The 23,185-nt window shown below is 45.2% G+C and overlaps 1 protein-coding gene across 2 annotated transcripts; it reads left to right on the top strand.

Moving 5' to 3' along the window:
* The first annotated feature begins 882 nt into the window (after positions 1-882).
* On the top strand, positions 883-16,211 carry MNX1 (motor neuron and pancreas homeobox 1). Of its 2 annotated transcripts, none has more exons than XM_069647971.1 (3): positions 883-1,415; positions 6,823-6,983; positions 15,144-16,211. In XM_069647971.1, the coding sequence occupies exons 1-3, from the start codon at positions 959-961 to the stop codon at positions 15,513-15,515; spliced, it is 990 nt and encodes a 329-aa protein (XP_069504072.1). In that variant the 5' UTR covers positions 883-958; the 3' UTR covers positions 15,516-16,211. The 2 variants fall into 2 exon arrangements, with proteins under 2 accessions (XP_069504072.1, XP_069504071.1); XM_069647970.1 differs by having other exon boundaries at positions 6,805-6,983.
* Positions 16,212-23,185: the final 6,974 nt, after the last annotated feature.

Raw genomic sequence — 23,185 nt, 5'->3', positions numbered from 1 at the left:
CAACAATTCTTAGTAATAATGCACTTGATTTGCTGTTAAGAAATGTGCATTTAAAATATATGTAATATAATCTTAAACACACAACCTGGGTAACTAAATTGCGTGCTTATATTCTGCACATAACTAACTGTACGAAGGGTTAACATTTTATTTAATTAAAGGGGGAGAAATCAGGCACCTAAAGTCTCACTGTTGCCTGTTCCTTGTGCTTCAATGCAATTCCAGTAATTTCCAATCTACGTGGATTTTAATTGAATCGTGTAACAGGAAATCCGACACATTTTCCTTTCAAAGATCATCTGCCAATTGAAAACCCTAAATTCGCGCCTCGGAACAAAGGGGTGCGAGTTTGTGTAGGATTTATGGCAGTAGTATTGCTTGCAGTATTGCTTCAGGTGTTTACATTTGCTTGTACCCGGTGCAATCACTGATAAAGCCACCTGCAACGTGCCTTAATGAAGCAGATACTGTTCGTTTGTTCAGGGTTAACCCGTTCCCAGGCCACACACACACAAAAGCCTCGTTTACCCATTGTCAGTGTGGCCATCCTCCAGTGGGAACCCAGGAAGGATGTGTCCACAGTTGGGCGGAGCCATTTTCAGGTGACACCACTGAACTTTGACAGCTTTGAGAAGTTCGTCAGCTGACACTTCGGGTGGGTTTTCTGGGCACTGACAGGTCTGGGAAACCCACCAATCACCGAGCGAACGGTGGGCTCCTCGGAGCTGTCAACCTCCACTGCGTAGATGATTGGTGGGACGTTCCGAACAGCTCGGCCAATCGTCTATCACCAAAGGGGTGGCGGCCAATGAGCTCGCGGCCGCGGGCCTTGAAGTGGTAAGGTTGGCGCTGGCACCGGCTTAGAACTGTCACCGTGGGGGGAGACACGAGCAGCAGCGGCCGCGAGATTCGAGAGGCCGCGCATCACCCCCGAAGTGGACCCCCGCCCGGAAGCGCAATGGAAAAGTCCAAGAACTTCTGCATCGACGCGCTGCTGGCCGCCGACCCGCCGCGGCCCCAGAGCTCGCCCCTGGCGCTGGTCACCTCGGAGTGCGGCATGCGCGAGAGCCCGTCCCCGCCGCCCGCGCCACCCTCGCACCGCCTGGGCATGCTCTCCAAGCACGGGTACCTGGGCGGCCAGCAGCAGCAGCACGCGCACCAGCAGCACCCGGCGCTGCTCGGCCTGCAGCACCCGCAGGCGGGCGGCGGCCTGTACGGGCACCCCATGTACGGCTACTCCGCGGCCGCGCTGCACCCGGCGCTCTCCTACTACTCGCAGCACCTGCCCCCCGGGCCCGCGCACCACTCCGCGCCCGCGGAGCCCCTCAAGATCAGCGCCGGCACCTTCCAACTGGACCAGTGGCTGCGGGCCTCCACCGCCGGCATGATGCTGCCCAAGATGCCAGACTTCAACTGTGAGTGCTGCGCGCGTGAGGAGGGGGTGCGAGGGACACATGGGCATGCACTGGCCTAGGAGCACCGCACCAGCACAGGGTAGAACTGAAGAGACCGAGAGAGGCATACTTTGAAAGCATGGGCCTAATTTTAATGTTTGCCCCCCCCCCCAGGTTTTGTCGCACACCATGTTGTCCCCGTCATTTGACAGGGGCCCCTTTCCTTTAGATGTCATACACCCATCCCCCATTTCAGTTACTCCACTGTTAGATGTATGCCTTGAATGGCCAGAGAGCGAGTCAACATTCACAGGGAGGCCTTAGGGGCATGTGTCGTGCATGGCCAGGGCATGATTCGCATATTTATGAAGCGGTGCATAACCATTACAAGACAGATAAGCCAGAGAGATACTTTGAATATGTAGAAGCAGGGGCCCTTAAATAATATATAGCGCTTTGGGTTAAGGCGCTATATAAATAACACATCATTATCATCATTAAATAAAGAGGTGCCCAGAAGGCTTGATTCTTAAAGCGTTTTTCGGTGGGATGCACCCTTGGGAAATATGCGTTGAGAATCAGGCCCTGAGACTTTATACGCACATCCAGACATTGAGGAGCAGATGGTACATGTGCTGTATGTAGCCTGGGTGTGGGGTTTATACATAACATGGCAGAGACAAATGATTGGCGTGACTAGAAACAACTGCACATACAAAATAACTGTACGCATGTGCTGCGCATACCCAGAGAATAAGGCACAAACATTAAGAAGGACAAGAACGCGGGGAACACGTACTCTCGGCGGCCAGAACAAGCGTGCACAGGAGATGCCCAGACGAACGCACATGAGAAATAGGTGACGTGTAAATAGGGCGTGAATAGCATACACGGAAATGCTAAGAAACAACTGCAAGTTGACAGTCAGCGCACTACCATGTGCCCCATGCATTGTGTCACCGGCGTAGAACAATATGGGCATGATTTACACACACGTTTCTCAACGGGAAAGCCCCATTGAGAAACGCTTTTGTAAATCAGAGCATATATCTACGGATAACACCACTCTAACATAAAACATTGAGTGCATGCCTCGGTTTGAACATAGGCGTATGTTGGAGAAACGTTCTATCGCGTAGTGCACCAACATCGCACTCAGGACACCTTTTCGTATTTAAGCGATACAACATGTAACAATTCTACAATGTTTTACAATATTTGTCAGGCCAATTGGGTGATGGCTTAACTAATTAAGAATAGCACGTGCTAACTAAAAAACAGCAAATCACACTTAAATATGATTTAGGTAACTCGCCATGTGGGAAACTGCTATGTATTGTAATATTACTAAATAAAGAACACGAAAACCCGTAAAATACGCACATATGACCCGATCGGTCTACTAACGCCCCAAAGGGCCATGTTTGCATTGCCATAGTTGCTAATATCTGCATTTGAGAGTTGTCGCCATCCGTCCTGGTGGATGCAACACCCCCTCCCCCCAACCCCCGTTGCGCATAATGCAATGGTGACAAAAGGACGCGGCTGTTTAAAATGATGTACAGTTCCCGGTCAAGTAAAAGCATATGAAACGCGTCCCTTAGCATTGCATTTAAAGGTTGGGCTAGACAATAAAGGAGGCGCAAATACCACGTCTGTGTTTATTTCACGTGGATGCATGAGACAAGTTCAATTGCGACACCGCTCCCCAAGATGCTCGCCATGTGTAGTGAAGGACACACCGAATGAAACACCTGTACCCTATGCTGCGTTTGCGAAGAATCGCACTGGTGAATCATGCGATAGGGCTGCTCTTCTGTCACGGGCATCCTTTAGAGCTCATAAAGGATGCACATGACAGAACCTGCCCCGTTATAAGCAGGAAAGCGACTTTAATGGTGGCACTGGGCCTTTACAATGCAACTGCGGCAAAAGGCAATGCATGCTTTTGGCAATTACCTGTGCTTTTTTCTATTGAGAGTGTGTTTGCGCGTTTATTTTTGAGCATGGACGGGTGACTATTCACGGAGCGTTTTCCAATGGGTTTGAGTCATTATAAAACGGTTTTGTGAATCAGGCCCATTTTTGCTAGTTTCAAGCTGCATTCTATTGTACTTTGAAGAAATGCCCAACAGCTGGATACACCCCTAGGCCGTGAACTATCACATTCTCTGATTAAACCACTAAAATATATATATATACACACACACACACACACACACACACACACACACACACACACACACACACACACACACACACACACACACACACACACACACACACACACACACACACACACACACACACACACACACACACACACACACACACACACACACACACACACACACCCCCCCCACACACACACACACCCCCCCCCCCCCCCCCCCCCCCCCCCCGTGTGTACTCCGAATAATTGGCATTTTATAAAATAACTAAAGTGACATTCTCAAACGCCAGCCATGCGTTGACGTTTGCCAGCCTTATTTCTTCACCCTCTTCCGTATGTTCTTCGTTACAAATTCTGGATAAATAGAAAAGCAACACGTTTAAATGCGCTCATCTTGAATGCACAGTGAAACTGACATTTCTCCCGCATGCATTTTAAGAAAATGACATTTCTCCCGCATGCATTTTAATCAATCCCGTGGCAACGCAACCAAGTGTGTGATGTCAGTTCCGCGAAGTAACTTCACAAGGGGAAGGTGCGGCTCAGTGTGTGAAAGTCTTGGGCACTATTATTGCACCGGTTGCTTTGGCTATGGAAACCTCTTGGCTTAGAAGTATGATTTAGGTGCCGATGTATCTGGCTTTCGCCAGCAAATGATAACACTTGTCTGCCAGTGTTTATGCCAAACATTGCCATTCCTTGAAATGTGCCCAGGATAATCGTTGCAATCATCCTATTTGCGGTCCGTACGGCGGCTACTCAGTCGGAGAAGCATTCCACAAACCCAAGTGTTGCGTTATTTTGGGGGGTTCGGTTGACACATGTCCTTGAAATTCTCCCTCGTTTATGACACGCTGGGCACAGAGAAAGGCCCATTGTTTTCATTTGAATGGGTCCCGTTGACAAAGTGGCACCAGAATAAAAATACAATTAGCAAAGCTGACAGAATTCTTGCGTCTGCAAACACAAGAGTAAAGTCAAACCGAGGGGCACGAAAATCACAAGTCTGTGTGAAAATGGGAACTCCTCCGTTCTGTGCCCTGGCCTGGCGTGTGCAGGGTATTCAAGAGTCGGCTCCCCGTCCCCTAAAACGCGAGCTATATTCGCAGCTGGCCGCGCACGGTTCCGCTTACACACATGCAGGCTCCGACTGGCCTATAGGGCAATTGGCCCGTGGCCGTGCCAAAAATACAAAATTCTTGTATGGGCCAGGTTTTTGGGTCAAAGTGGGCCGCCATCGGGCCAATTTGGTTAGTTTGATGAGTTAATTCACTCTGCGGCTAGTAGTTGCTACCAGTGTTGCTGAATACATTTTGTTTAAAATGCAAAATGTGCATCACACGTTATCAACAAACTCCCCATTAGTTACTATTCAAACAGGAATGACTAGCCGTTTGCAACGGTGGGGCACTTTTTCATCGGTGCCCGAGACTGCATGGCCCAGTGCGCTCCTGCACACACGCAGCGCATGAGCGAATGCTACCATTGTACATTATTTCCCCAGCAGGCCCCCCTTTCGGTTTCAGGCGCCGCGATTGCTTTCATCCGAACGATTGGCAGAGCAAACATTCGAGCGCGGCGCGAGGAAAGATTACACCCATTTTCGCGCGTATGTCAACAGCGGGTTATGTGCCCTTTGCAGGGCCCCGCCAGCGCGCCTTTCCATTTCCTGCGCAGCTCGCTGAACGTTTCACCCTGCCCGGGTGGCACGTTTTATTGCAATCATTAAAACCCCCAGTGGCGAGAACGTGCCCTCCGTATAATAGAAAAAGAATACGCTGGGCGAAAAAAAGAGCATCCATTTTGAAATATATGTTCTCGGGGAGGAAATCACATGACGATGAGCTGCATCGAAGCAATAGCATTTTTCATGGCTTTTTAATCTCTTTAATGCACGGCAGGCACCCCTTATGGTGATTGTCGGTGTCTCGCTGAAAGGGTGAAGCACAAATGACTGAACTGCTCTTCCCTATTATCACTACTTTACTTAATCACAATATAAATTAAGGACTTGCGTTTCCTTCCCCAGGGGCCTGTGGTCAATAGCCCCTGCAGTCTGGGCGGGGCATCCGAGCGGGACGTGTAATCCCTTCAGTTAAAGAACAATTCAATTGAGTCTGTGATTCCCCGAACGACACGCAAGCATATATCTTTTAATTAAAGCCCAGGCTGGGAGCTGGGATGACTTAAATAAGCTAAATCAAGGGCGTTTGCCTTGAATGGAGGAAAGTGCCCTTCCCCAGGGAGGTCTGTTTGCCTTCATTGCATGGGCCGCGCCGAGGCTCCTGGGAAATCAAGTAATCCATGTGCAGTTCTATGACCAAGACAAGAAACGGGGAAAGCGGCAGGGCGCGGGTTTCCTATCACACATCAATGTGACACGATAGCACATTTTCTTGGCTCCCGGTGTCCACTTTGGCTTATGATAAATCGATGTTAATGCACACAGCCGACCCGCTTCAAACCAATATAAAATGCAAACTATGATACAAAAAAATTACGCGGTGTGTGTTTGTTCGTATTCAAATGCACCCACACAATGTAACAATAGAACACCGTTCACGATAGGTATGTTATGGCATTTATAACGCGCCTAGACACAAGTGTTTCAAGGCGCGGCAAGGTAGGGGAAACAGAGGGAGGACAAGAACAACAGTCTTACTGGGCCAAGTGACACTGAGATCGCGCAACTCGAAAAGGAAGGCGAACTGATAGCATGCAATGACTGCGACGTTATTCCTATGTTTCTAAATAGAGCCCCAGTTTCGCGAAGTTTCCACGCCTTCGTGTGTTCCCCTGCATTTTTCGTGGTATATATATCCTTAAAACAGTTATGCGCGTGTCTCAGGTACATAATCAACGCGTGATTTAAAAAAAAATACAATAATGTAATATATTGACTTCTAATTGGTAGGACTATGTAGCATAATAATCTCTGGTGTACCCCTTGTTTCCGCAATTTATGTAAATATATTATGTATTCTTTTCCTAATATATCGTCGTGTGCATTCAGTCTTTTCAGTGCACGTTTTATTGCGTTGCAGACGTGTACCTGTCTCCGAGATGATATGTACATCACTTATATTTCACCAGTGTTTTTAAAGCAGAATAGAACACATTGTGTAAAACATAACCATGCATTTCATGTAACACGCGGAGCAAGCGCACGCGCGTACAGTGATATGAGTTGTGTGTGTTCCGAGCAGTGGAGAAATAACCCCTTTCCTCTAATTCTAGTTCATGTTTTCTCTGCAGCGCAAGCGCAGTCGAGCCTGCTGGGGAAGTGCCGGAGACCGCGGACCGCTTTCACCAGCCAGCAGCTGCTGGAGCTCGAGCACCAGTTCAAGCTGAACAAGTACCTGTCCAGGCCCAAGCGCTTCGAGGTGGCCACGTCCCTCATGCTGACAGAGACTCAGGTACGTACAGAATGGGGGCGCGGCCATGGTGGGCGCAAACTGTTTCCAATATTGATTTATTTACTCTCACAGTAAAAGCAGACGGTCTCCCTATCGTGCGATGATCCTCGTACAGCAGCACCATGTTTGCATAATATAATTTTATTTATTTAATGCACATTTTAGTTTATAGAACTTTTCATATATTTTTAAAACATATAATACATATACACATTATAAGACATGTATATATGTATATAATCAGTTACAAAACCTCACCCACAGAACCAGAGACTTGCATCTCCCCCCCTCCCTGCTTAATGTCACAGCCGGTTGGAACAAACAAGGACACAACGGTGGCATGGTTTAACCACTGTAACATAAGAGAAGCAACCACCTCATTCAGTATCTGGTTGTGTAGGAACATATGTCTGATTTTCTGGAATGTGGTCACAGACTTTCTGAATTGATCCCATATGTTATTATGCTTGTATCCTCTGCCAATCACCATTGTAGCAGTTTCAGAGCATCTAAAAATCCGAACGCTTCCAGTGACCCCCTTACTGACTCATCCTGCTCCCCCATGACACACTCCAGGCACTCGGACACAAATAATACACAGCAGACCAGAAGTAGAGAGAAATGGGCTGTAATGCAAAACACACCTGTTCATGGGAGGGCTGCTTACTGCCCCCTCCCCGAAGCCTGACTCATCCTATATAAAAACGGAGTAGCAAAATCCATTCTCCACCCATAAAATATCACGCCAGGTCCATTTCGGAGTATAGCCTGCAGTTGCGAAAGACTTTCACGTTCATATCTGGGAGGCAATGTCTGGCCTTGGGATTAGAGCCAGCAGTGTCATCAGCTTTGTACTTCTCAGGAGGGGCTTGGACTAGCCTGGGCAGCCTGAGGCATCACGCATTCCACAACTCAGCCTTGGCATGGGTGTTTCAGCTGTAGGCCAGCCTGTAGCCAGTCACATTGCATCTGATGTGCCGCAAAGAAACCAAAATAAAATGCAGTATCAGAGTTGGTAACATCCTCCATCCCCCGCCCTACACTTTTAACTCTGTTTTAGGGCACATCTATGTTTGCTTCATACTGAATTGGAAACATTCTTGGGTGCTCACAGAAAGCCAGGGAAGCATTCAACTGTGCATGTGGGATTCTGCTGTATTTAAAGAAGGTTTTAAATCTATGCACTGTTTATAAACTAGAGTGGGCATATTAACAATGACCAACAATGGAGATTACCAGTGCAAATCCCAAGATACAAGGCAAGGTGAAGTACATTTAAGGAAGACATGGCATATTAGGAATCAAGACAATGCATTGTCCCGAGGGCTTCAAGTCGGGTAAGAAATTGAGGGGGACCTCATTTGGGGGCATGGCTTGCATGATGGGAGTGGAAAGTACACAAACCATAGTGAGATATGCAAACAAATATTTAAATGTAAGCATTTATATATTTGTATGCATACCTTACTATGGTTTGTGTACTTTCAAGCCATTTTTATAAATATAGAAATATGTTATATATTTCTATGTTTATAAAAGATAGCTTGAAAATACACAAACCATAGTAAGATACACACAAAAATATATAAATGCTTACATTTATATATTTGTTTGCGTGCCTTACTATGGTTTGTGTACTCCAAGATGGCTTGAAAAGCACACAAACCTTAGTAAGGTACACACACAAATATATAGCATTTATATATTTGTGTGCGTACCTTACTGTGGTTTGTGTACTTTTCAAGCCTTTTTTAAACATAGAAATATGTAACATATTTCTAGGTGTATAAAAATTGGCTTGAAAAGTGCACAATTCAGTCCATCTTTTATAAAGCTTTGCCGATGGACAAAGCCTGAGGCGTCTTTGTCCGTAGGCAAAGCTTTATAAAAGATTGTTTGAATTGTGCACTTTTCAAGCCATCTTTTATAAACCTAGAAATATGTCACAGAGTCCCCTGGTCCGCCGAGGATTAAAGAAGCCTTGGTAACCTGGGGAGGGGATGAGGGGGAAACAAAAGGACAGTAACTTCCTCTGGTGACCCCTCGCGCGAGGGTTCACCAGAGGAATTTACAGTGACTGACAGAAGTGCCATCTAAGCACAGCATCACTCTGTGACTGGGTGGAACTGCTGTCAGCTTGCCTGACTTAATGGCAGGTGCATCTCCCGTCGCGGCTGCAGCTGTGGCGGGATAATGTGTGCCGCCGTGGTGTGGTGGGAACCTTTAGGGCCCTGGCTCAGCCCCACTTTTTTGTAGACTGCTGGGGCCCGGCCCTGGCTGGCCCCGGCCCACTTAAAACATTCAGTGTCATTGTAAACAACTGCCTTGCATGGCCCGAAGATAAAAAGAATGAACTGGATAGAATTAGTGACTTTTTGCCATATGATTCAACTGTGGTGGAGTTAAGGAGACCAATTATACCTGTAAAATGATCCTCTCATAGCAGGTTGATAAAACCTATATTAACCCCGCCCCCCTCCGATTGTTGAGCTAATAAATGAACTACATTGGTTTTAGGGGGCAAATGCCCTAATTATGGCCTGTCAGCATCTCGTTAGGAATTCACCATTTGCCAGCTACGGCCATCATTTGTCCAGGTGCTGCATTCGCTTTAGTTCTCAAATCTTGTTACTGTTTGTTGCCATCAAAAGTCCAGGTATTCACAACATTGACATATATTGCCATGACATTCTCAGCTATTTACATCATTGCCAATGTATTGTGAAGCTGGAGTTGGAAATTCAAAAATGCCTTGACATCTGAAGTGCATTTAACCCCTACATAACACCCTCTTTCCCTGCCTCAGGAAGCATGCACCCATTAGCATTCAGTACTATGTACATCCTTCTTCCTCATTCTGCTTTACATGCTGAAGAACGCATGCAGCACATAATGTTTGGGATACAGTATTTAAGCCAGTTGTTTTTCCTCTTTGTACATTGCAACTGTGGGAAATTGGTGGCTGTAATGCCAATCCGCCAAAACTAAAAAGAGCTGCTGCACTATCATGAAACTGCAGGCTGTTAGCCAAAGTTTTATTACAAATTGTACAGGGTCTGCTCCTGTATTGACAGACAGGTATACAACAGTATTGACACAGCCAATAGTTTGGCTGTTGTCTGGTGAAAATGTTTCCTGAATGCATGCACTCAGACACACTGAGGCAGGTGGGGGTTTATGTTGAGGGGAAAGCAGACAGAGTAGCGAGAGGGTGCAGAGCTATGGATGAAAACATATGAATGTGCAAACTGATGAATGAATGAATGAATGAATGGGAGCATGGGAGGATGTGTGAATGAATGACAAGGATAGAAGAAAGTTTAAAGGTAGAATGAAAGATTTTGAAGATGGGTGAATAAATGAAAGTATAAGGGCCTATGATAGTGTGAAGATGTAAGGACTGAGAAATGCGTAAGGATGATTAAATACGTGTGTATGTGTGGCTAAATGTGTGAGGATGGGCACATCAATGAGAATGGAAGAATGCGCGAGTGTGGAAAGCCCATGAGAAGGCTGCATCATGTTACCCCTCTGTTCAATATGTTTACCATGCAGCGGCCAGGAAGTTTAAGAGTGTGCCATACAGTGTACGAGGGTACATAATTTATAATACATGTGTTAAATTAATGAAGGCAGGGAACTCGACAGGATGCAGCAAGCTCATTCAGCAGCACCCTTTTGCCCAGGTATGCACAGTTTGAATGTATGGGAAGAGTGAGGGGGAGCACTTCAGCTTCTCATTTTACCAGCAACCCTCTCTTAAGATGTACACACTTGGCATTGTGTCCTATCCACATAGTGGGTGAGGAAGCTTTTGGTGCTCGGAGGGTGCGGAGGTGGCTGAGTCCTGAGGAGGCACTGGGATCCTAACTGATTCAAGGTCAGTGGTGGCAGGTGAACATTTTCAGTGGACGGACAGTCATATTTCCCTTGTATCAGCAAATAGGAACCAGCGTTGCAAGGAAACCCTAAGTCATATAGTAAAGGTCTGGGGAATCCTAGCAATATATAAAAAAAAAAGAATGGATTAAAATAGTAAATTTTGCAGCACAACCTTTGAGAAAAATTGTGTAAAATATCAAACAATTTAAAATAGGTTGCGTAGGATAACACATGAAAAAATCCAATGGACAACAGGTCAGAAAAGTTCAGAAGCCTAGGACAACATTCTCATAATGCCCATGTTCACAATATATGCCAACGTTACCTGTGTAGAACACTTTGCCCGGTTTTGCACCAACAATATATGCCAGTATTCCCACTGTAAAGCACTTTAATGTTGCCTGTGCTTGCAATATATGCCAACATGTCCATTGCAAAACCCTTTCATGACACTGATGCCCAGAGTATGTGTCATCACTACCACTGTAGAGCTTTCCTGATGCACCCACATTATATGCCCGAATTATAAAATGTATCCCAAACATATTTGAAAGTTGTTCTAGTGCATGGAAAGTATGTTCAAGCACATCCCTTCAATTCAGTGAAAAAAACGGTTGCATTGTGGACATTAGAAGGGGGTGAGAAAGTGGACATCTCCGATGATCACTCTCTCACCACATTTTACATGTCATGAATAAAATTGTCAAAATGTACCCTTTTGTGCACTGAAAAAATCACAGTAGTGGGATGAACCACTAACATGTACTATCCATTACCACCGTTAATATGAGGCTGAACTTGAATAGAAAAATAAAAATTTAAAAACAGAGGAAGTGGTATTTCCAGAATGCACTGATGTCATTCAAGAAATACAATTACCTTTGCCACTGGGTGGAGATATTTAATTATTGGGTATATTTTTGCAGTACCTTCAAGAGTGGTGATAATTACCCCTTGCAGTATTTCACGCAACAAAAAAAACAATAGTAGCAAAATCCTAATGAAACTTGCATGAATTAAGTCTTTTGAGCCAAAGTAAATATCCTGCATAACTATTTTACAAAACGTGGCTCAATGTTATGCCTAAACAAGGTGTCTGTCATCAGGTGTGGGTAGCCAATCCACTACTGCTTCTCTAGTTGCATCTTGGGACAATTATAAATGAAGCACTTAAAGTCCCAAAATGCAAATTATAAACAAGGACTTAATCCAGCTGACACAAAACATTTTGAAAACTATGTTTGCAAGTTTATAATGCCTTATTCCCACTTTCTGAAAAAGAGACCATTCCTGCTTCATCAGTACATTTAATTTATAAATAAACTCTCTGCCACACACCCCACTGCCGGTGCCACTCTGCTCTGAAGCATTGCCCTAGAGAATGAAACCGTTCACAAGCCTTTCTAAAATGTCCTCTCACAGGGTAAAACAATCTCATGCAGGAGATTTCCCCTTGATGCTTTTAGGTCCCACACTTTTTTTAATCGCCAGTCTTCCAGCTACACCGTCTTTTCAATGAATCTCCCCCAGTCCTACAACTTAAATGCAGGCCTTTTCACTTCCCTCACCTCCACAGCAAGAGTCATTATGGATATTTGCTCAGCCAGTGATTGCATTGTGAAAAATAACCCAAAAGTGGCCCAAAACCCGGTAAAACCAAACACCTCAGATTTGCCCTGCACAACAGGTTTTTGAAGCCCAAATGTGCAGGAAATAATCCAATCTGCCAACTCTCATTACTTAGTATAAATGTGGACTTTTTTTAAGTATAGTACTCGGAGGGACCAGAGGTAGTGTTATGAATGGGGGGACAGGAGTATTCCTCGAATGAGGGTCTACCTGACGCTGTCACATAAGGGCCAGGCAAAACCCTAATTGAATAAATGCTCTACAGTAAGTAAACAGCAAACCAAAGTAATGTGTATACTTACACAAATCTGAGATCCCACACTAGACAATAGTGACATTTTTGCCAATTTGAGTGTCCTCGACTTTCAGCGAAAAGTTAAAGGCAAATGTCCCTGTATTAATTATACTGCTGCGAGTTTGCTGGTAAAAAAAAGGGGTATTAGCTAAGATTCATTTTCTGTGAAACGGTTTTATGATGTGAGTATGTATTTGGTTCCGGGATGGTCGTGGTTTGAGGCCTCCCCAAATGCCACAGCTACTAACAGCCAGGTTCTTCAGACAGGAAATTTGGGGGTAACTACATGCACTTTTAACTGAGAGTGGGTTTTGAACTGTGGCACCTCTAGGAACAGTGTCTTGGACCATGCTGCATTAAGGTTTTTAAGGCCTTCTACAGGGGTGTTGCTAGGTCTGGAAAAGATCCAGGGCTACACTAATGTTGGGACTGTCGGGACTCGGGGCTAGCTAGACTTTTGATTGTAGTCCCTGAGATTCTATCCGGGGCTACAACCAAAACATCCAGGGCTATAGCTCCCTCATCCCCCCTCCCCCTAGAAACGCCTCTGGCCTTCTACGCGCTTTGTGGGAATGGTTATAGTGGCTGGGAGCCAGCACTACCCTTGGTATGAGGCTGGGCTTTTCTTACCGTTGATCTGCTCCTGGCCTGCAGTCATCTTCTTCAAAGGGCAGCACGTGGATTTTACGTTGAACGGCGGTGTAAAATCTGTTTAGCGGCTATCATTTGCAGAACTACTTTGGGAGCTAAGACTCTATTCATTACCTGACTGCTGCGGATCTGCTTATATGCAATATTTATTTACGTTTTTAGGTGTTTTGTGAGGGCTGCCTGCCACCATCGCGCTGCTGCAAAGCGCATGTCTGCCTTGCACAAAATACCCCGACATTAATGTGAAACTACGTAACAAATCGTGGCGTAATGCAACATCCCCAGCCAGTATAACAAATCCTGCATTAAGCTCACACAAAAGTGAAGGGGAGGGATGAATACAGAAGAACAAAAAGGAGCAAAAGTCCCATGGGAACGAAAAATTAAGGGAAAGGGACACAATTAAAAAGGAAAAGCACCAGAAGTGATATTTAAAAATACATCAAGATAAAATATCGGGATTTCGAAAAGTTAGCAGGAAAGCAAATTATGTTATAAGTAGGAATTCAAAAGATCCATGCAACTTTGTGTAGCAGTAGTCTCTATACAAAAACCTCTTCTTTTTGTGTGGCAAAGCTGGGAAGTCACTAATTAGTGGTAAAGTTGGGGGCATTAAATGTGTTTTATCCACTTTGTGGATGCAATGAATAGATTGGATATTGACATGGATACGTGTCAATGATTTCCCATTGCAATGATCAGCATTGGTGTTGATGTGCTGGTAGATAATGCAGTCTAACATGTCTACCTCATTGGATAATATCCAGTGTAAAAGCGAATACAAGGGCCTGTAAAACAGAAATACCCCATTGACAACGTATCAGACTGCTAGTTATGTAATATGTAGATTAGGTACATAGTAGCAATTGGATATTCATGAATGGTTCTTTGTTTAACAAATGGCAGCTTTTCCTTATGAAAGGAGTATGTTTAATTCTCCCCTCCCCAAGCCGACCCCTTTCCACCCAGGACCATTGGGTACCTGGGCACTCTATTGTTGTGCGCCAGCGTTCTCATTTTATTTTGTGCTTTGAATTTATTGGGTCTGTGAACGGTTCTATCACATGTGTAAAACTACTGACTGGCATATGCACTTGAAGCAACACGGAAAACCAAACATTTCAAAAGATGTGGATTTAGTTGCTACCGCAGTGCAGGGGAATTGAAACTAAACTAAGGAGTACTTTCATTTTATTTCCTTCTTTTCGCCGGGACACTGTTGTTTCTGTTCCTCACAGAGGGCAGTACATTCCTTTCCAGGGATGCAAAACTGCAGATTTGTTTCACACGATGACTCCTCGATGTGCATCTTCATACCTGCATTTTGTCATACACACTTGTGTATAGGCGCGTTACAAATACCATATCATATCATATCATATCAAGTGTGTGACAAAGGACTGGACCGTTTGGTGATAAGAGAACAACATATTCACAAAAAGTCTATGCAAGCACACTGCGTGGGCCTGATCTACAGGGCGTTTTTCAATAGGATTGTGCCATTGTAAAACACTTCTGTAAATCAGGCCTGTGTAAACACATCTGTAAAATGGTGGAGTGCGTTTAAGGCATGCCAATTAGCTGAACCAAAAATGCCTCGTTCCCATTGGTGCAATCTTAACGTTTCATTGACTTATCATTTTGAACAATATGTTTATGTGTATCCCCCCTTAATGCTCCCCTTTCATTTGTCACCCCGGCAGGTAAAGATCTGGTTCCAGAACAGGCGAATGAAATGGAAAAGGAGCAAAAAGGCGAAGGAGCAGGCGGCGCAGGAGGCCGATAAACAGAAGAGCAGCAAAGGCGGCGGCAGCGGAGGCGACAAGGGCGACGACAAGGCCGACGAGGCGGACTACTCCAAGCACAAGGCCGACTCGCGGCTACCCAGGGACTATAGGGACAGCGAAGACGACGAGGAGGCCGAGGAGGAGGAGGACGACGACGACGAGGACGAGGAGCTGGCGGCCCGGCGCTTCGGCTCCTACCACTCGTCCGACTGTTCCTCAGCAGAGGACGATGGCAGCCCCGGCCGCCGGCGGAGCGGTCACGGGAAACCGCCCCCTGTCCAGCTCTGAGCCTGGCGAGGCCACAGACTGCTGAGGCCACGGCCTCGCCGCTCCCGCTGCCCGCTCTCCTCAGCGCCCCCAGCCTTCCCGGGCGCCGTAGACTGGACTGCGAAATGCGCGCCCCTCTTCGGACTGTACCAACCGCCTGCAGACATTGAACTCGCCTAGAGCAAGGACTTCGCCAACGCTCGCAGAGGGGGGCGCGAGCAGGCCGCGTCTTCTCTGTCTGCAGGTGAGAGACCCTCCTGGCTCTAGAGACGTTGCACAATTCTTCAATCTCTGTCAAAACCGCCGCCCCCAATCTGGGAAGTCGCCAGGTTAAAGGTGTTAGAAATATGCAACCACTTGGACATTCTCTAGGGCAATTTGCAGAATCCTCCCCATACTCTGTGGAGGCAGCGTCGAAGAGTGAGCCCAGACGACCACGCATTCAATCAGTGTTAATAGACTCGGATTTCCACAGAGAACCGCTCCTTTGCGGATTACAGACATTGTTTTGTGACATATATATAGATATATACATATTATGTTCTTTAAGTCATCATGAAAGGTACAGCTGCTGAAAATGTTATGAGACTGTATACTATCTTTATTTTTGTATATTGTATTTATAAAAGAGATACCTCTACTTATGCATGCTAAATTATTATTTAGCTTCTCCCATCATCAATGATGGTATGTAAAATAAATCGATTTTATATTAGATTGTTGGTTTACTTCTCTCATTTAGTGGATGAGGGCATTTGGTGTGCCAACCAAATATAGGTGTCTGGGCAAGGATGGGTCTAGTGACACGTGCAGGTCCTATTTAATTTCACCGTTTAGTTGAGTTCATCTGCAAACTTTACACTGCATACTTTCATAACACAGACCAATGAACTGGCGTGCATAAAACACGAGTGTGTTGGGGATTGTAGAAGGCCTAGGAACATGTTCTCAGAAACCGGTTACTGGCAGAGGTGAAGAAGGAATTGGTGGGGGCCGGGTGATGCGGTTGCGGGGGCCGAGTCCTAGGGATGAAAACCCAGCAGGAGGCCAATATAACCCCCATCCTCCAGTTCATATCATCTCCTCCCAGAAATGCATTACCCTTGTTAGTAATATGTTGTATTTAATGACATTTTCGGGAAAGGGGTCATTCATGCAAGCAGGCGACATACTCGTATGCAAATACAATCTGCCGTGTTCAGTAAAAATTACGTTTTTTAGAGGTTACTGGCTGGTGAATTAAGTTATTATGTACACAACAAATGTAATCGGCGCCATCAATCATGGCTGTGTAATGTTTGTGCCTGCAAAACGTGCGTGACACAAATATGAAGTCGAGTGTGCAGAGCATTGGGGCGATAATGTAAGATGTGGAGGAGAGTAAACAGTAAAAGAGGACGGGAGACTGAGGCTTAGCAGACCGCCATGAAATCAGGCCCACAGGCCTAAAATGAAGGTTGTAAAATTATCATCTGCGTCAGAGCCTCTAATTACTGCATATGTTTGGGGTTGGGTAGGTATATATGGGCTACTACCTCATCGAGCTAATTCCAAAAACGAATCATAAAGTTTAAAAAGGTTCATACAGTTCAAAGGTGGGAAAGCAAGCCGCACTAGTCAACCAACATGACACTAGCCCTGAATCACAAGTGTGCAAGTCAAATGAAAAAGGTGACCAGGTACTGTATACACTACACTTATCAATCAATTATATACAAGCCAGACGCAATGTTCCGAAATGTTTTCAAGATAATTCTCTTTAATTGATTGCTGCCAACAAGTGTTAGACCTTAACTGCCAGGTCGTCTTCAGGGATACAGCCATGTGCATTGGATTCCAAAGATATAATTCATTAAGCAAATAAGTAATTGCATAAAAAAATGTTTTTACACATTATACATTAGCACCATAATAGAAAGAGAGATCCATATGCCCCACTGCATCCACAATAGCTAAAGCACAGTAAGCAAACACGATATGCACTGCTTTATATTTAATGTAAGATGATTGTCCATAACATGTCTTTTTTGAAAGTCCACATTTTATTTTTAAATGGCTTCTTCTGCGTTTACATAGGGCGTACAGTAGGCCATCACAGATATATCCGACGTGCTTCATTTTCACCCGTTTCTTTTCCCGTCACTGCCGTTTAGTGAGCGGAGCTAACACCCCTGGTTCCCACTCCCAGGGTCAGCTTGGCCTGGCCCTGAGAATCACTGGTAATGGCTCCACCGGGTACGTGCAAATGTGCAGCCAAACAAGCCGGGGAATGGAGTCACACTGTAGAAACATTTCACGTTCGTGCTAGAATGACTGTGGATTCAGAAGCCCACGTGAACTGCTTCATCAATCACAGAGATGCCCACAGACAAGGGGCATGTGTTCTGCACATGGGCCCCTCTGGGAACTGATAACTGGCCTGGCCCCCACAACCTTCCGTGTGCCGTTGAAATAGCATTTCGGGGGGGGGGGGGCAGGGGTGATATTATCACCATACTGCCAGTTTACTGAAATCATATTACAAATACAGAAGCACTTTACACACAAACACAGAAGGTTAATTTACTTTCACAGATATATAGTCACAGGCGTTGCACATTACTGAAACCCCGATGTTATATAAACGTCTGCTAAAAGACGTTACTTCAGAAAAGGCGTAGGGCCTGATTCACACAGGGTGTTCCTATGGGATTGCGCCATTTTAAAACTTCTGTGAATCAGGCCCTTATTTGGAAATTAGAAAATAACGGGTTAAAGTGTCAAGTTTGACTCGGTTGTTTTAAACGTTTCGCATTGGGCCTACGCTGATGGCCACGCTGCTATCGCATGTGTAGAACATATTCGTCTTGTTTGATAAATCATCGAAACCTTAGCTGATTTATCAAACATATTATTTCTATTAATTGAAAAGGTCCTTTCTGAGTCACTGTCTGCTGGCCAACAGCTGCTACTATTGTGTAATATATGTGTGCCATAATTCCCTCTTCCCAGCTGTCACTCAGTAACTACATTATGAATTGAACATCAAAATGCAATCCCCGCCACACACGGATATTAGTATCGGGCTTCTGATTTATTTCTAATTCATATTTAAGTTAGCATTGCTAATGCAAGCCGTTGCCATTTTATGAAGTGATACATCTACAATAAAGCTGCCATCTTCGTCTCCTCTCTTGGCCTTACAACAGAAACGTGCTCTTGCAGCATGCGATGCGGGCCTACGCTCACAGAGTCCGGTTCGGCCTTTTCAGACACCACTCCATTTCAAAATGGCGCCCAGTTAAACGGTTTCGATGTTTCAACGAAACTGATAACCGCAACGCCCTGGCCCTGAGCCAACCAACGTGTGACATGAGTGTGTATGAATGCACAATAAAACGTGAACGCATGCACACCTTTTGGCCACCTGCTTTTAGTCAATAAACCATTTTTATTTTATAATTCGATGTTGTATGCCAGCATTAAACAGCTCTCAAAGTAATATGCAGCAAGTTAATATAGTGCACATATGAAACAGTGTTGTATTTGTAAAACACAAGTGCTACTCCCAAGGAGTCTAAATTCGAGCAAAAGGGCCCTTTACCAGTTTTGTTCGCCATTTTAGGCTCATTCTGTATGCTTTTCAATTGCAATCCGCGCTCAATGTCTGCGTGTTTCTGCATGATACTTTCCAGAGGTGTCGCGTGACTCGAGGCGCGCTCGTCCTGTACCCGGAACATCTTGCAAACTCTCGTCATCATAGCGTCCTTTTAACTCTGGGTGTATTTGACGTTGCAAAGGTGCCACATTAGAGGCCAACATGACTTATTTGCACATAATAAATGACGCAGTGATGCATTGAATAATAATGTAGAGCAGGTCTGTTTCGTTTGAATGGCTCTAACACCACTTCTAATTCTCAGCCCCTCCAAGCAGCTGCATATTGTTACCCAGTCACATAGCATGCATGTGCTTTATATATTTTTATTATGTAGCAATTTCTGATTTTATTTAGTTTTTAAGATGTTGCAATTGCCGATTTGTTTTATAACGCACCTGGTCTTTTATATTCATTATTTCATTTTGCTATTGTATTTTTTTTCAATCGTTGTCCACATCTGATAATGAATAATACAATTAAGGACTCATCTGTAAAACCTGTGTGTGGCAGTTGATTCAAGGGAGTACACAGAAGCATCCCTGGCCCACAGAACCGATGCTTCCAGGACACGTTTCGCAATTTGCTCACCTCTTTTTCCTCTCTAACTGCGACCATTCTCTCTCATACAGAATTTAGGGCCAAGAGCCCGCCTAGATGGCGCTATATAAAATGGCTAAGCATTTTCACTGGGAATTTTTTTTCCTCATGAAAACGCTTTTGTAAATCAGGCCCAGATACTTCACTTTAAACCTGCTCAGAAACTCTCCGTTCCTCTCTTTTCTATAACTATTGGAGTGCTGCCACCTAGCGGCACCCACAACTACTGGGAGTTCCCGAGTCATTAGGTTTCTGACCACATGTAGGTAAAGAACGTACCGCTATTCCTCGAAATAAGATTAGATCCATACATAAGAATAATGAGCACCAGGGCATATTTCTATATTTTAATGAAACCCGGAATACGTTACACAGCTATCTAATCTCGGAATGCGTGGACATATATTTCCTTAACAAGAAACACCTTTAAACATAGAGCTACAACCTAAGAGATGCCTGCATGGGCGCCTTGTTCGGTTTCCAAAAGGGCTTGCTATTCTGATGTGGGAAAACGAATTATTGAAATGCGCATAATTACAAAAAACGGGATGGGGAGAGGGGGGGGGGGGGGCATGTCAATTGGACACCACTGTAACTGTTATCGGGTCTCTCCCTGTACCCGCCGCCCCCCACCGCCACCCCCCGTGGAATGCAGTGAAATGTGATGCATCCAGGGGTTTCCATCAAACATGCACGCAGAGGAACGCAGGCCGATTCAAGTCAAACCAAGTTCTCCCAAAAATATACAATATTGTTTTTCAATATCTTTCCCCGATCACTGTTCATATATATCGATACATTGTTTTATGTCCGTCTATGTATTACCACAATGAGCACTGTTTACGTTTTGCACACCTCACTCCCAAATTCGATGCGTCGCACCCCGCCCACACCCATGTACAGTGTGCTTCATGACTTCACTTACTGCATTGTGACACCCACACATGCAGAGATAATAATGCAGCTCGGCCGTCTGACACCTCTATCTTTTAACAGCTATTAAATCCGGACTTTGCTTTATTGAAGAATACAAAGCCAGCGACGTAGCCAAGGTCCGGCGCGAGTGCCCCCACCGTCCCCCATCCCCCACCCCGTCTTGAGAATGTTTTGCTGCAATTCGGGGTTTCTGGTCGTGCAGTTCTAACGGGAAAGGAAACAGCTAGCAGAGAAAAAAAAAACATTCCCGTACAGGCTTCTGCGCACGAGAAGGGGCAGCTTCGGGGCTCTGTAACACGATTTCCAGCCCAAAACCGCATCCAAAATGGTTGTTTTTCTCGCGACAGTAGCCGGAATCAGGATGCTCCATATTGAACCCCGTTGTGCTGAGGACCCCAGTGCACGCGCGGCCCGCACAGTGTCCTCAAGCGGGCACCTCAGCAGCAGCAGCAGCACCAGTAGCAGCAGAATTTATCTTGCCAATAAATTTAATGATCAATTCATACTTGTCACTGCGGCTCTTCCCAAAATCAATTATAGCAAATTTAAATATAATCACTGGCTCATCCCCTGCAACTCGAGGCCACACGGAACAATTCATTTCGCTAATTAATTGCCGCACGGGCCTGATCTCTTTTTATTTCCTGGTCATCCTTCAGCGGCGCTTCCCAGTATACTATATCTGCATCGCCTCGAGCATTGCAACACTAAATGTGAAATAATTACGGGAGCCGCGGCGGATGCGAGGAATATGAACTCATGGACTCATGGATCATTTGCGGCCCAAAGGAATCCGTGAAACACCCATGGCCTGATTTGCAAACATGCTTTAACATGGCAAAGTCCCATTGACGTGTATTTGTAAATCATGCCCTTAGTGCCTGGGCCTGGATTCTTTTCTTCACCTTTAAACCACTGCTCACAACGGAGAATATAAAGATACATGAGAAAAAAATGTTCTGAACACTTGCTGTTAATCTTCAATGTACTTGGTCCATCTCTTACTCGTCACAGTCCATAATCAGCAGTCTCTCCTTTAGAAAGATCCCTTTTTTACCGAGCACCCCCTCACCAAAACACTGCCCACCTTCTATACCCCATACATAAGGGATCGACACACCCACAATACTCCTGCTCCTATGCCAAAGCAGTCGCGGCGATCATACACCAGGAGAGGGCGAAGTGGGTGTCAGGACTGTGACGAGGAAGAGCAGCCCTAGGTGCAATGGAGGGTTACCAGTAAAGATTCAAAGCATTACCAGTACGTCTTCTCTTTCCCCTCCCTGTTCTTACTTCTTGAGGTATACCGAAAATCACTGACCATCTTGCTAGGCACCAGAAATGAAGACAGACCCCTATATACTGCAAGGCCCAGTTACAAGTAAAGCAAGTCGGCCCACCTCTCGAGACTGGAGGACGCGGTGGCAAAGCTGTGATGGACACGGCCCAGAAGATTGGTCCAATAATGGTATGTTACTGCGAGGCATGACACTTGAATGAACTCTAGGTACTCTGGCGGATCTGAAAAAGAAAGGGGGGGGGGCGTATATCAGTGGAGAGAAAGAGAAAAGGAAACCTAGCTTTTCCACTGTATTGATGGGTGCAGTTTGTAAGAACCCTTCTTCTGTGTGCCGGTCTGTTCCTAGGTGAACTGTGTCGAGGGCACAGAACAGTTGTGGGCAAGCCGCAGCACCCGCCGATGCACCATTCTACAACTCTCATGATCCTCCACCATTGACTCTGCTGACTAGACAAAACACCAATGAGCCCTACTCATGTTTTGCCGCAGGTCATCGGCCACTGAAGTGATGGGAGCCTTGAGTGCTGTAGGAAGAAGTCTTTTTTCTCTTCCTTTTTGCTAACTTTATTGGCTCCATGTGTTAATATCGCAGCAAAAATATCGCCATACAAGAATGGCGCATTTTTTTTTTTAGGCGATATTAACCCATGGAACCTGCAGGGGATACGCCCAAACCCCCATATTTTTTAAAGGGAATGGGGGACACCCTCGTGACCCCCGCTCCCATTTACCCCATAAATTATCCTCACTAATATCACCTATAGCCGTTCACAACGACCGTATGGCAATATTATTGGTTGGGATAATGTTACCTAATACCACTTTATTATTCCATCTCAGGACTTCAGCTACTCACAATCAAACTTAGTACAGCATTTACTCCTGAATGCAAAAGGGACAGTCTCTAGACACAATAAAAAAACGATATACACCTTTCAGTTACGCACTTATAGGTAATCATCAGCTTGTATCAGGCAATCTTGTTACATCACTTCTTGTACATAGGCATTGACAGATGGAAGCAGCAAATATAAAGCACACGTGCAAATCAGCCTTTATTTTGGAACAGTATTCACAGCACATATGATTTGTTAGAACCCTAAGCGACCCTCACCTGCATCCATTTGTTTCCACAGCGATATAAAAACATTTGGATTTCAGCTTTCTTTGATCCTCCTTTCCTCATTTATCATTGGATGGCTCATTTTTATTTGTTTA

This window comes from Ambystoma mexicanum, chromosome 2q (assembly GCF_040938575.1).
Source record: "Ambystoma mexicanum isolate Mex_15411 chromosome 2q, UKY_AmexF1_1, whole genome shotgun sequence".
In the NCBI taxonomy this organism is placed as follows: domain Eukaryota; kingdom Metazoa; phylum Chordata; class Amphibia; order Caudata; family Ambystomatidae; genus Ambystoma; species Ambystoma mexicanum.
The sequence above is the reverse complement of the archived record's forward strand: the minus strand, read 5'-3'. Positions and strand labels throughout refer to the sequence as shown.

Excerpts from the sequence above, each read along its gene's own strand:
- MNX1 (XM_069647970.1), top strand. The coding sequence starts at position 959 with ATGGAAAAGTCCAAGAACTTCTGCATCGACGCGCTGCTGGCCGCCGAC. Across the intron at positions 1,416-6,804 it reads CAAGATGCCAGACTTCAACT|TTCATGTTTTCTCTGCAGCG; the intron begins GTGAGTGCTGCG and ends CTCTAATTCTAG. Across the intron at positions 6,984-15,143 it reads TCATGCTGACAGAGACTCAG|GTAAAGATCTGGTTCCAGAA; the intron begins GTACGTACAGAA and ends TCACCCCGGCAG.